The sequence below is a fragment of the Lissotriton vulgaris genome, chromosome 4_1 (genome assembly GCF_964263255.1).
Source record: "Lissotriton vulgaris chromosome 4_1, aLisVul1.2, whole genome shotgun sequence".
NCBI lineage: Eukaryota > Metazoa > Chordata > Amphibia > Caudata > Salamandridae > Lissotriton > Lissotriton vulgaris.
This window is the reverse complement of record NC_141691.1, coordinates 1504112630-1504127059: the sequence shown is the minus strand read 5'-3', so window position 1 is coordinate 1504127059 and position 14430 is coordinate 1504112630. Positions and strand designations below refer to the sequence as shown.

The 14430-nt window shown below is 41.2% G+C and overlaps 1 protein-coding gene across 7 annotated transcripts in view; it reads left to right on the top strand.

The window, feature by feature from the left end:
- RB1CC1 (RB1 inducible coiled-coil 1) overlaps positions 1-14430 on the top strand; it is a 544646-nt gene that overhangs the window by 283058 nt on the left and 247158 nt on the right. For all 7 annotated transcript variants that reach the window (XM_086965748.1, XM_086965743.1, XM_086965750.1 and 4 more), the window contains one exon: positions 3081-4993. In XM_086965748.1, the coding sequence (XP_086821874.1) occupies positions 3081-4993 (1913 nt within the window). The remainder of the gene's footprint in view (positions 1-3080; positions 4994-14430) is intronic.

Sequence of the window (14430 nt, the reverse complement as noted above, 5' to 3'; positions counted from 1 at the left end):
ACTATACACATTCAAAGAGATAACAAAATTTGCAAGCAACAGTAACACAATGCCCTTGAGTTTGGGTCGCTTGTCTTTCTCTGGCAAATCCCTGTCCCACCCTCTTCCTTACAATGTGGGTGGGGTTATTGCCCATTCACTGGTGGCCGCATCCAGTGAACGCTCACTAGTATTTGTTACTCAAGAGTCCCACTTTGATTCTTAAGAAATAGTCAAAAGTGTCTGTGGTGCTGCAGCATTTTTAGCAGCGAGTCCCACATGGCGGAACAGGCCTAATTCAAGTTTTACCCATTCCTCCCTTATAGACTGATGTCAACCACACAAGAGTACTGGAACATGACTGCTTGTTTGTAATGGTTTTGAGCCTGTGTATTCCTGTACCTAGATGACTGTCGAAGCCAGAGTACCAGTAGACAATGACTCTTCTCCAACTGAGCTGTACCCTCAGTGTCCAGATGTTTCACCTCACTCCTAATCAAAGACGATGATTCAGATGTGTCTTACTGCAGCTTGAATCCCGGTCCTGCAGGTCTCTTACCCTCACATTTGTGTGAATCTTGTAGGTGCCTCGCAGGAGGTGGCCAATGAAAGCCTTTTATTGGTACCTAAGAGGCAGTGGCCTCAACACCAAGGAAGTTTATTAGCTAAGTTGCGAACCTTGCAGATGTTACATTAGGATCTGCACTGGCTGATAGTTCCCTCTAACCTCCCACTAGGCTAAGGCTACCATGGTCATGTGTGCTTCATCACTGGGTTGGAGTGCTCATCTGAGCAACATGGTAGCGCAGAACATTATGTCTGGGTTGGAGTGGCACTTGCACATAAATGCACTTGAGGTGCCAATTGTTTGTCTTAAAACACAACTAGTGTCTATTATATCAAGAAACCGGGAGATATGGGGTCGTAGACACTGTGTTAGGAGGCAGTTCACCTGTGGACATTGGCGCAGAAATGAAAAGTCTTTACAGAAGCCACTTATCTTACAGGTTCAAACAGTGTTAAAGTAGATGCTCCCAGTCAGCTCTCTTTGGAGGACCACATGTATGAGCTTCACTCTGAGGTAACAGAGGCAAACTTCTCCTGATTGGGGTTTCCATTTGGTTCCCAGTTTTATGCTTTACACATCAATCCGGATGGTTCCTTGGTGGATTCACGATATACATTTGATCCGATCCTGCTTTTCTCCATATTTCTGTATAAAGAATGGGAGAATTTCATACAGCTGATTATAATTCCTATAGCCTGGGAGAAGAGGATCTGATTTGCCAGTCTGTTGGCACTTGGACATTCAGCTTCCTCTTCCCTCTCGCTGAGAGCAAACTGCTTTTGCAGCAGAATTCTCGTGGTCCTCCACTCAGTCAGCATGTATGCAAGGAGATTGAGCGGTGCAATCAAGAATACTTTTGCCTTCCTGATGCGGTTGTAGATGTCACCAAATCCATCTATAAAGGCCACTAATGCAGATTTGCTCAATGGATTGAGTTTACATCTCACCTATCCAACAGCTAAAGGTTTTCATGCTCCTTCCTCAACAGGGTCTAGCGGTGGCTACAATTTAGGCTGCATGGCAACTCTGTCTCCATATGTGCTTTTCCTACCAACCTTCCCAGTTTAAATCACCTCTAGTAACATGTTTTGTGAAAGGCTTGTTTTCATTGGTCTGTCCCACTCTCGTTATTGTACAGTGACAATTGACCTTTGTTTTGACTTTTTGTGACATCCTCATTTAAGTCAATGAACGCTTTCCTGGTTGGCTTTCTTATTATCAAAAGAGTTCTATTGATGGATATTACTTTTGTCCTCAGGTTTTTAGGATTTCAAGCTCTTTCGACCCATTCGCCCATCACAGTTTTCAGCCCGATAAGTCGGTCCTTTGCACCGTCCTTCTTATTCAAATTAGTTTCTGAAGTTTGTATGGACCAGACTGTTAAACTTTACCTTGGTCTTCCTTCCATTCAAGGCACAAGAACGTCTCCATAGGCTGGCCCTCCTATGGGCAGTGTCATACAACATTGACCCAACATGATAAGACAGTTAATGACTAGCTGTTAGTGAGCTTTGTTGGAACTGAAAGGACAAGGCAGTGACCAAATGAAACATTTTGTGGCGTGTCATACTTTATATCAAGATCTACTGTGCCTTGACCAGTCCCATGGATGGTTCCACAACTCTTTCTACAGACGTACAGTTGTCAACACCTGCAAGGCAACTATGTGACCATTCTTGGTTACTTTTTCAAAAGACTACTGCTGTACCTCTCAGACATGCAGTGACTAGTATGTTGCCGATTATGTTGTAAGATTTCCCTGGATAACCATTACTACTTGTTCCCACCTCCTTCTTCATAAGGTGAGGAATCTGTGGGAAGATTTATCCATCAGAGGATAAAGTAACCTACCTTGGGTAAAGATTTTGTGGTAGATACATAAACTTCTCGTAGATTCCCAACTACCCTCCCTTCACACTGATAAGCTAGTGACTTTTTTATTTCGATCCCAAAGTATGGAACATGTTGCCTCGTATATTTTCCGGTCACATCTCGCTTAGTTCTTCTCCACACACCTCAATAGAGTGTGGGAAAAAATGTACTAAATAGCATATGCAATTGGTGATTTTTTTATATTCTGGTGATGTCACATCTGGAAGTGAAGTTGCCCTCCAGCAGTTTGGTGCCACCTGGTGGCTCTTGGTAAAGTTATCCAGAACAGTCTGACAAATGAAAGGAGTATTCATACGGTAAGGAATATGCAGAAAGATTATGAATCCACCAGAAATATTGTTACCAAACGTAAGTTAATTTTTCTTAGGAGGTTGAAGAGATATAGGTTGGTTGGTTAAATGTTGTACCTCCACATATTGAGGATTGTAGTGGATAAAAATGCTGATATTTTAGCCTGGCAGGAGAATTTGACTGTGAAAATTGTATCAGTAGTCAGGTCATTGGAAAGATATTTTAGAACATGCAGGAAGCCCACAGTCCAATAAATGATTCAGGCAGCTGATTGCTAGTTTTCTAAGTCTATAGAGTGAAATTGTTTTATTTAAAGATTTGCAAAAACATTCCTGTTTTGCATTTACAGGCTTCCAGTGGTCAGCCTTCACCACAATCAGTGAAAACACCAAGGATGGAAACAACAACAGGAATTACTACAACTACCTCTTCACATACTCCATCACTAAGTCTTCAGGGTCCCTTATGTCAACCTTCAGATCTGCCTGGCCCTTTAGAAGAACTGTCTCCAGACAGCATTGATGCCCATACTTTTGATTTTGAAACAATTACCCATCCAAACATAGAGCAGTCTCTTAAACAAGGATCTCTTGACTTGGACTCTTTAGCAGAAAGCCCAGAGTCGGATTTTATGTCTGCAGTAAATGAGTTTGTTGTTGAGGAAAATCCAAACTCTCCAAATATCAGTGATCCACAGAGTCCAGAAATGATGGTGGAATCTTTGTATTCATCAGTTATTAATGCCATAGACAGCCGACGAATGCAGGACACAAAAGTGTGCCCAAAGGATGATGGCACAGAAAATGCTTCCTTGAAAGTTAAGTTAGAAAAGTGTAAAGTTGCTGCCTTAGAATCACAATTAAATTTAAGGAATATCAAAGAGGACCTAGTTCACTTCAGGACACATGTTGAAAAAGAACAGTGTGACTTTACTGGTACCTTAAAGTATGTTTCAATAGAAATCAGAAACATTATTGAGAGGATGAAGGTCTCTCTTGAAACGATTTTGAAAGAAAACCATCAAAAAGAATTGCAGTCTGTAGAAAACAGATACGAAATAAGACTGAAAACATTAAGGCAGGATGGGGAAGTAAATGAACAAAAAATTAATCAATTAAAAGATGACTTAAAGGGTCTTGAAGCAGTCTTGCAAAATAAAAATTCTGAGTTTGCGTTGGTGAAGAATGAAAATGAGGCTTTTGTATGTCTGCAGAATGAGAAAGATCAGAAGTTGATTGGTTTGGAAAGCAAAGCGAAAGATCAACATTGTTTGATCCTGGAATTAAAATCGGCAGAGGAGAAGGCTTTGCAAGATTTTGCAAAGCTTCAAGCTGAACATGATGAGCAAATAAGTCTATTGAAGGCAGATTATGAGAGCCAAGAAAAAAGTCAGCTTATGGAATTTGAACATAAATTACACGACAGACATGAACAGGAGCTCCAAAAGATAACAGCTGACCATGCTTCCCTTCTAGAGAAATTAAAAAGTGAAAATCAGAAAAGACTTGAGGAAATGCAGGAATCGCATGTAACTATTGTAATTGAAAAAGAAGAGCAGCTGCAAGACTTGAAGCAGAAAGTCTCTGAGCTGTCTGATTTAAGGTGCAAATTGGAAGTTGAAATGGCCCTGAAGGAAGCAGAGACTGACGAAATTAGACTCCTGCTAGAGGAAAACACAGTCCAGCAGCAGAAGACTTTGAAGTCATTGATTGAGAAAGAAACAGAATGTTTAAGACAAGAGATAAGCAAGTTTACTCAGAAAATTCAGGAAAACAGTGATGAATATCAAGTGGGCCTAGCTGAAATGAGAACTTTAATGACAATTGAAAAAGACCAATGTATTTCGGAACTGGTAGACCGTCATGATGAGGAAACCAACTTGCTACGGGCAGAACTGAGTAAAGTGTCTTCTTTATATCAAGAAACCTGTGAAGTGGAAAAAAGATTGCAAGAACAAATAATAGAACTAAACAATAAATGTGATGATGATATGAAAGCACTTAGAACTCAAAAAGAAGGAGAAATGTTTGCTCTGTGTGGACAGTTAGAACTGTGCCAAGCTTCTGTTCATAGTCTTGAAGAGGACAAAAAACTACTGCTGGCTACACAGGAACAGGACAGAACAACGCTTCTCCAAAACTTCGCTAGTGAAAAAGAGGAAGCTGTCCAAGCAGCCCTTAAAGAGTTTGAGTTACAGAGAGAAGCAGTTGAAAAAGAACTGTTAGAAAAAATACAGCAACTTGAAAAACAAGTGAATCAGAGGTAGGAGTAACAAATTGACCACTTCTAGTTGGTTAATGTATAGCGCTCATCAAAAGAGTTTGCTTTAATTTCATGTATTTTGTGCACACTGTCTTGTAAACATTCCAAAGTTGTCCTGGGGTCATAAAGCATGCCATATGTTCATCATAGTTGTGTTTTGAGAGCTTTCTGACTCTTTAACTAAAATGGAGCATAATAAGAAAAAGTAAGTATCTCCTATTATGGTTTCAAATAAGATGGCTTATGCTGAAATGCCAATTCTGATGTTAACAATGAAGAATACTTGATTATATTTCACAGAAGCATCACAGTATGTTATGCATTTTGAAAGCTCTTTTCATCTAACTTTGAAACCTAGTGCTCGGTTTAAAATCACAAAAATAATATTGTACTTTTTGTAACAATCATAACCTCTGTGCACTTGTTAGACTGCCTGCCTTTGCTATTTCCATGCTCAGAACTGAAATTTTGACTATTTGTGCCTTGCAGTGTTACTCTATATTATTATTCCAGTCACAGGTGCATGGTCTCGTCATACAGGCTTTTTGTTGCAAATTTTTATAAATTGTCATGTTTTGTGATCATCAGAGGTTGGTGGAACCAAAGGATAAACATTATAGTTTCAGTTGGGAGTAGCCTTTGGCAGTTTTTTTGTTTTCCTGTCCAGAGTCACCAGTAGTCTTACCATGATGCTCTTTTATTTTGCCTAAATCAAAAGATGTGCTTTAAATCAGGATATTATTATTTTGAGAAAAAAAAAACCTTCCATTAAATTTCTTCAGTGAAACTATAATATTATCATAAGGTATTACAATGTAAAATCAAAAGAAGGCATTGTAACACCTGAATACCATTATCATAGGTGTTTGTTTTACATGACAGGCTTTATAAATTTGTTTCTGCTGCCTTTTCCTTGTGCAATGTTCTTTATTCGGGATATCCATCCTTCTTTCTGGTTTTTGGAGGAAGGTGCATTAACTAAACAAATATTGGAAAGGTTTCTGCAGTAAATGTGAGTTTTGACCATAGCAACAAAAAAGCTCAAGGAAATTATAGTTCAGTTAGTGGGGCTGTCCTCACATGTCTCAGAAAATTAGGGTGGTGTGGCTGTGGGTTTTTTCCAATTGACTCCTCTATTATACATCGCTCACTTATTTTTTTCCTTCAGTTTCTATTTTGATATCCTGAAGTGAGCACATTTAATGTCTCTGGATTATAGTTTCTAGAGATGGATGTATCTGTGAGTATGTCGTAAATTTGTTTCAACCAAACCGACTGCATTGCCTATTGGATAATCATTATTTTCTTTAATTTGCCTGGCCTCATTTTTTATATATCTATATAATATATTTATACATATTTTGCAGTAATGTTTTGTGTTGTTTTCGTGACTGTGGCACCGATGAAAAATTATTCTTTATAATTCCTTTTATCATTTCATTTACCTCTCCCGACCCCCCAATTTGTCTAGCTCAATACAAGAGGCTTTTGTAATTAAACTTCATTATATACATTTTTGTAAGTCAATCGCTGAAACTCTCTGTTAGACTTTTTCCGATTGGCTCATCCTCAGCCCTGGTATAGCACAGATAAATATGTTTAATTCTCTCCTATAATGATCTTTACATTTGCTTGTGTTATCAATGTTCTTGTGCTTATTCCGTTTTCATCAATGTAATTTACATGTGGAATGAATGAACGATTGAAATCAACTTCTAAAGCGCAACAGCCGCTCGCACATAAGCGTCCTGGTGCTATGCGAAGATAGGGAAGCATGGCCCGATTAAACTTCTCTAAACAAAAAAGTTTTCAGGTAAGCCTTAGAAATAGGTTCTGTAGAGATTTCCCTGAGATTTTCCGGAAGGGAATTCCACAGGCTTGGAGAACCTGGAACCATCCATATTTAGTCCTAAATAGGTCTATCAGCAAATGAAAAACGAATACTGACAAGCATTGGGTGCACAGCCTGATGGGATAATATATTTCACTTCTGTTTGCTTTGTGGATTTTTGTCAGTACACCATTTAAAGCTCCAATTTAGCATTCATTATAACTTCCAATGTTTGTTTTTTCAATATATTTAATTTACTTGTGGCACATTGTTTATATTTGCACTTTAATCCTATACTATATAGCATAAATGTAGATTTGCCTAACAGAATATCATTATATAACTGTCAACCTTCCACTGGGCTCAGGCTACCATAGTCATGGGTGCTTCATCACTGGGTTGGGATGTTCATCTGAGCAACATGGTATTGCAGGGCATTATGTCTGTGTCTAACTGAATATCATTATATAACAGTTAACCTCCTACTATTTTGCCTGCTTGCCTGAACGTTTTTAGACTCTTTTCTCTCATTGCATCGATCCTGCAGTGTCTCAGTTTTGATCCCGTTTATGAAATGCATATAATTTGTAGGTGCCCACTGCTCATTAAAAAGAAGTGTCATGGTTTTACTCCTCTCCCTTGTAGTAATTCCAAGTCATTCATCTCTAAACATAATCAAAAACATCCAATTTCTCCATGGTGTGTACCAGGACTCTTCCAAAGGTGACTTGCTTGCTTCTTATCAGGTGTGCTGAATCTTCTTGGTGGGAAATTGTAACAATCATATTTGGATGTTTCATGGAGGCACAATGGCTACACGTTTGCTCTACACTCTGTTTGCATCCTCAGCAAGTCTCTAACAAATGACCTCCATCACCACCTCAGTTGAAAATATAGTATGCCAGCCAAAAACAAAACTATAAACCTCTTCCTTCTTTGCTTCCCTCTGACCAGATGTGTCATGGAGGTAGGTTGCATGTACTACACTAGGGCAACCTAATAAACCCCCAGGTGACTGGGTAAAATATACCTATGCAGAAATTGTCACCTGAAGGAGAACATTCTGTTAAAATAGCAGTAAAACTAAATATCTGCTGACTTAAATCAACACAAAAATATCTTTAAGGCAACTAAAGTATTTAAGACTGCAAGGCATACTTCTATGTAAATCTTTGTTACATACAATTGAGTATATCAAAATACAAGTCAAACTTAAAACAGGGTCAGATGTATTAGATCCATTTGTGTCATTAAGACATATGAGCCTATGAGCTTGACACTGCTCTACTGTTCTTCTCTCTTCCAAATGTTTGAACATGCATGGCTTGGCTGCTTCACACTCATTTAAATCCTAGTAAACTTTGACTTTTGTGGTACTCCCTAATGTGTGCATCACAATTAATGGACCATTGCTCCTCTGATTTCTCCATCACACATAAAGCTTCTTCCCAACTCCGCTTGGTAGTTCCACAATCAAAATCAAAGTATTGATTCTTACCTAAGCTCCTCTTATCTTACCTTACTGTTTGCCTTCAATGAGTGGAACAGGACCATCATCTGCAAGTGGGGTGAGGTAATAAACCTTTTGTGGATGATAGTACAACCAGCATTTATACGTTATGGTAAAGATACATGGTGGCATGAAAGTAAATCCATCAGGGCACATATGTCACTGTTCTCCTTCTCAGAGTCATACGCTTAATTTCAGGTAAAGTACTATTTTTTTAACTTTGTTTTATTGTGAAAAAAAATAGCAGAACCTTGTTATTCAAACAGTGATACATAAATATTAATGACCTATACCAATTTTCCAAGTGATTGTTAATACTTGGTAACTATGAAAAGTTTACAACCTGCACAGGAGCAGAAAGGAATAAAAGAGGTGCTAAGCTTCCAATAATGTAGAACATATGAGGAAACATATTCAGTCACATATTGCGAGCAGATAATAACAAGCAAGTAAATCATAAAGTAAAATTATAAAAAGAAAAAACAAAATTCTTCTTTGTCAAATTTGAGTCCAATTTACAGAGGTTTCGTTACTTCTTCATCATGAGTCGACTTGTGAATTTGATCCAGCTGTACATTATAATGAAAGCTCAGTCAATGACTCCAAAACAAATCTATTCTAATAAACAAGGCCCAGTAAAAAATCTGGATCTTAGCAAATTTTAGGTTGAGGCAAATGAGACAACTTATCTTTCTAGTTTGTTGTAATTTGCTGCAATTCATTTGCAATAAATATGTAAACCATTCTATCTTTAAAAGGAAGAATGTTCCCATGACAGGAAACTGGGCTTTTGTTGCAGTTTTCCCTCCAACCCTTTTATCTGCTAGATGCTGATTTTTGGACTCTGACAGTGCACTGAGCCTGCTAACCAGACCTCAGTTCCAATGCTCCTTCCTTGAAACACAGTGATGTCTGATTGTTTGTAATAGGCCAAGGACTTTAGTACCCCTGTAAGACCTTAGTAAATGGTACTTCAGGTACCTAGGGCATGGGCACTAAAGAGGGTCCATAGGGCCTGCAGCATATCTTATGCCACCCTAGGGGACCCACACACTAATTCCACACAGACTACATTGCAGGCTGCATGACATGGTGCAAACCATGTTTGAAAACCTGACATTGCACCCTCCTGTCTGCTATGCCAAAAACACAACATGGGTATTATGTCAGTCACTTCTACAGCAGGCCTTGGATACCTAAGGCAGGGTGCATCATAGCAGGTGTGGATATATCCGCCTGAGCAGATATGCCCCTATAATGTCAAGTTCCATTGCTGGATATTACAAGTGAGCAGGAAAGCCATCTTAAGGTATTTATTAGGTATCAATCAGAACTTGTTTCCCAGCTACATAATGGCTTCACCAACACCTATGATGTTTAGTATCAAAACACCTCGTATTACTAAACCAATACTGATCCCAGTGATTAATTTATTATTAATACATGCATGTTGAAAGGTACCTTAGATGTACCCCCTGAACCCTAATGGTCTTCTACTGTGCTGGCAGACATGTCCTGTCCAGCCTGCCACCACAGACAAGTTTCTGATCCCCCAAGGAGGTGAAAGTCCCGCTCTCCGAGGTTAGAAACAGTGCCTCTCTGGCAGGACATGTTTTCACCTCCTCCAGCAGGATGGCTAGTTAATTAGCATGTCTGGCTGGGACCTTCAAAGAGCACAGCGCCTTTGATATATGAGCCTGGCTTCCCCAGAACTAGAGTATGTCACCCCCACCCCACCCTGAGACACATTTGGCACTATGACAGGCGGCAAATTAGCTATGCAGGAGGCGTGTTGCTCTGCCAGGCTTGACACAACTGTAGGGTGGGCAGCCTGAAGTGAACGTGAAAATCGGAATTCCATCATCTTGTGTGCGGTGGGATTGCGAACTCTGGACAGAGTAATGCTCACTGTCCTCAGGAGTGGTCATCTATCGGGTGTAGTGACCCCAGGGAAATGTAGCCCATTGGCTACTACCTTTCACTTTCCTTAACACCCTTAAATTGAGTATTTAGGTGGCCCCCTGACTACAGGAAAGCTGATTCAACTACTGGGAACCGAGAAAGAAAGAAGGACTGACAAGAGCTAGAACTGAAGACCTCCACCAAAGATTGGCACACAACCCTGGCAGGCTACTTCTACTACGACCATCGCTGAACTGACTTCACCAAACACTGGATACTGTTCCCAGAACTGCCCGCCCTTTAACAACCAGGAAAGATCTCCTTTGGAGTGGAGGAGCTGTTCCCCTGCATCTCCAGGCACTGCAAAGCATCTGCTGGTCCACTGTGATACCAGTCATTGGGCTCACCGAACGAGCAGCCCAACAGGAGAAAGGTCTTAGTGCTCCCGGAGGTCAGATACATCTCCCTATCGAGTTTGGTGTTGCCAAGACTTCCAGGAGTGCACAGCACCAATACCCTGGGTACCAGAGCAATTGCAGCAACCACAGCTTGTTGGTGGTCCAGACCGGACTCCCAACAGCCCAAAGCAAGACCTACCGTCAAGGGATGTCAGGATTTGCCAGGCCACCTCAGAAAATGGTACTGCTGCCCTGTTTCCCTCTTCATCAGGTCGCTCAAACTTAGAGTAAGTCTGTGATCAACCATGACCTGACACCTTAAAGCCCCCCTGAACCTGCTCCCAACAGCCCGAGTCTGAGGGAGGCGACAGTGCCCTAGTGTGGCACATCCCTGTGTGCCATGCTTGCAACCCACTATCCTGGCATAGATCAGTCACTCCTCTAGCTGGGTGCACTATACCAGTGGCGAGGGTACAGGTGCATGAGCCCTGTACCCTACAGTGTCTAAGCCAATTCTTAGACATTGTAAGTGCAGTGCTGCCATTAAGAGTATATGGTGCTGGGAGTTTGTCATTATGAACTCCACAGTTCCCTAATGGCTGCACTGAAAACTGAGAAGTTTGGTATCAAACTTCTCAGCACATTAAACCCACTCTGATGCCAGTGTGGGATTTAATGAAAAATGCACACAGAGGGCATCTTAGAGATGCCCCCTGAAAAACGACCTCACAGTAGTGTCCAGGCTGAGTGGCTGCTTTCAGCTGCCACCACCAGACATGTTTCTGGACCCCTGGGTAGAGAGTCTGCTGCTCTTGAGGGCCTGAAACAATGCACATCATGGGACGAGGTGCCAACCCTCCTCCCCCTGGATGGGCAGGGTCCACAAAGAGGAAGCTTCAAAGGCTTCCGCCTTTGTGAGCTTCCCCAGGCCTTTTGCTACTCCCAGCAACTGGTCCCCACCGGTTCTGAGACCCACTTTTGGCGGGAGAACCAGTGGGAAAACCAAGTGAGGAAGGGAGGTGTGCCCACCTTTGTCAACCCCACCCCGTAAGTGGGGAAGGCAAGGTGAAGCATAACTCTCAGTCCCCGCCATCTTGTAACTGAGTGAGGCATATGCCCTCCCTCCCACTGGAGAGTGGCATAATAGGGGGTGTAAACACCCCAAGGAAGGGACCCATTCGTCCCAACCTTTTACCTACCTGTAATGCCCCTAAACCTAGTATTTAGTGGCACCCCTGAACCATGCCTCCTCAGACAAACCACAAGAAGGAAAGAAGTAAAGGGACCAAATAACCGTGCCGAAGCTAAGAAGAGGAGGATGCCCACTGATTTGGCCTCCAGCCCTACCGGCCTGTCCCCACCTCGAACCTGCAGAAGTGAAACTCTGGTGTGTCCTGCAACCATCAACCTCAAGAACCCAGCAGACCTGCCCTGACTATGACCGTGAACACCAAATTTGTTCACCCACAGACTCTGCAAAATCCGTGAGTCCGCACCCGACGCCCACGGCCCGGGTTAGAGTGGCTCAACACCACAAGGAGGTCTCCCCGGCGATCCTTACCCAAGATCCGGTTATCCCTGACCTGCCTCAAGTCTACTGCTGACGCCTGCAGCTTCAATCCGGAAGGTCCCCCCCCAACCACGACCAGGAGCTGGTAAGAATATCTGACCCTAAAAGACACCCGGGTACCTGATGCCCTACGGCCTTGGGTGGCCCAGTCGACAGTGTGTGGCCGACCCCCAGCATCCCAATGTACCTCTCCAAGTGCTGGTCTCACGCAGAAGACCTTTGTCCCCGAGCCTGCAGTGTGTTTGCAAACTGGAGAAACCCTATTTAAAGCAACAGGACGCCCAACGACAAAACAGCACTCTGCACCTGTCCGAACTAGTGCCACTGAGGATGCACCTTTGGTGCTGTTTTGAACCCCCATTTGCCCTGAGCTTAAGTCCAGAAGCTTTGCTCCCACAACCTCGTGGCCTGCTCATAAGCAGCCACCAACCAGAGACCCCCTAACTGCCATTGGATAACATTGGGCCTCAGCACTCTGCACCCGGCCGCCCTAGTGCCGCTGAGGGTATAACAAGAGTGCCTCTTTGACCCTGGAGGACCCCTGAGTCTAACCCCAAATTACCCACTCCCACAACAAAGTACATACCTGTAAATCGATAACAATAGGATAACATTGACTGTTTTTCTATGAAAAGTGTTGAGTTGGAAAATCTTTAAAAGTTTTTTAAACTGTGCCCAATTAACAAAAACGCTTTTATTTACCTGTTCACAGGAAATGTCCCAGTGCAGTATCCAGGTATACTACACCATGTAAGAAAAGTAATCTGTAAAGTAATCTACTTGACATTTTATTGAAAAGCCAATACAAAGTAGATGTATAGTATTCCAAAGCATTGCAATACTAGTAGTTCTACTGTAATCGAACCAATGTATATATACAACTGCAATTTAAACTGTATACAACTACAATTCGAACTGTATTAGTACTGCAAAGTATAAATCACTCACATGTGCCAGGCTTGCTTGGTTCTTGGAAATAAAATAACTAAAAGAATATTTTTATGCAAACCCAAATTGGTCTGAAGGTCAGTCTTTGTGTGAAATCATTTGCTGATGTTGTGTACAACAAATGCTTAACACTACCCTCTGTAAAAGCCTTACTGCTCGTGCACACTACCACAAATAGAGGTGCTATCTACCTTTACCTCTGCCTACCTTTGGGGTTCCACTGGACTCTGTGCACACTATACCTCTCTTTGGTATTGTATATACAGAGCCAGCTTTCTACACCAAGCACATTCTTTTCCTACAAAGCTAGAGTTAAAACAACACAGAAATAAGAGATAAAAAGAGAATGTGGTCTAAATTAGTAATGTAAGTCATCTATTAAGATAAGCTACCAGGATAAATTAGGTAGGACAAACCAAGGTTTAAATGGAGACCATACATTCACAGGGCTCAAGAAATCATAAAAGATTTACTAGAACTGCATGTCTAGTAACTTTAATAATCTACTCAACCTAACTGTAATGTACCCGTGAACTGGTCTCAAATTGTGTGATCCTAGGCAAATATTTTGTCTTGTATAGCTGCCTTTTTCTTTATTATCAAATAAGAGAGCACCTTCAAAAAAGAATAACTTTTTATTGTCTATACTAAATGTTTGCTCCATATATAACAAGAATCGAGCCCATATATAGGGTACACATGATTCCTGGCTTGCCTCTTAGTTCACTAATAGCATTGTCATCTGGGCAGGAGCAGTAATAATTCGCAGTTCATGTTTAAAATCTCACTTTTTATAAATATATTACCAAAGCATGATGTGGTAGTGCATTGTCATTTACAGGTAGCATATGTTGTATTGAAATGGCCACAAAATCTTCCCACTAACATGTAGTTTTACTGATAATAGCGCATACAATGTTTTTGAAAATATTTAACATTTGCACATCACCAAGTAAAGTTTTCTAATTTATTTTGATCTTATAAAATTATTGTTTTCATCAAAGACTTACAACAAACATTTGCAATGCAATTGGTCTCACCTTTGGGACCATATATGTATTTAGCTATACAGTCAACAACAACTACTTATTGAGGGTCGTGGGCATATTTAACGACCACATGGACACCGCCCCCACAACAAAATCCTAAGCAAACAAAGAGTGTCCAGGGGTCTAGAGTGAAGAAAACTTTGTGCTTAAATATGACGAGAACCTTCCAAACAATGTGTGATGTTCTATGAGAAGGAAACGCTATCTCTAGGTACCTATTGGTATTATA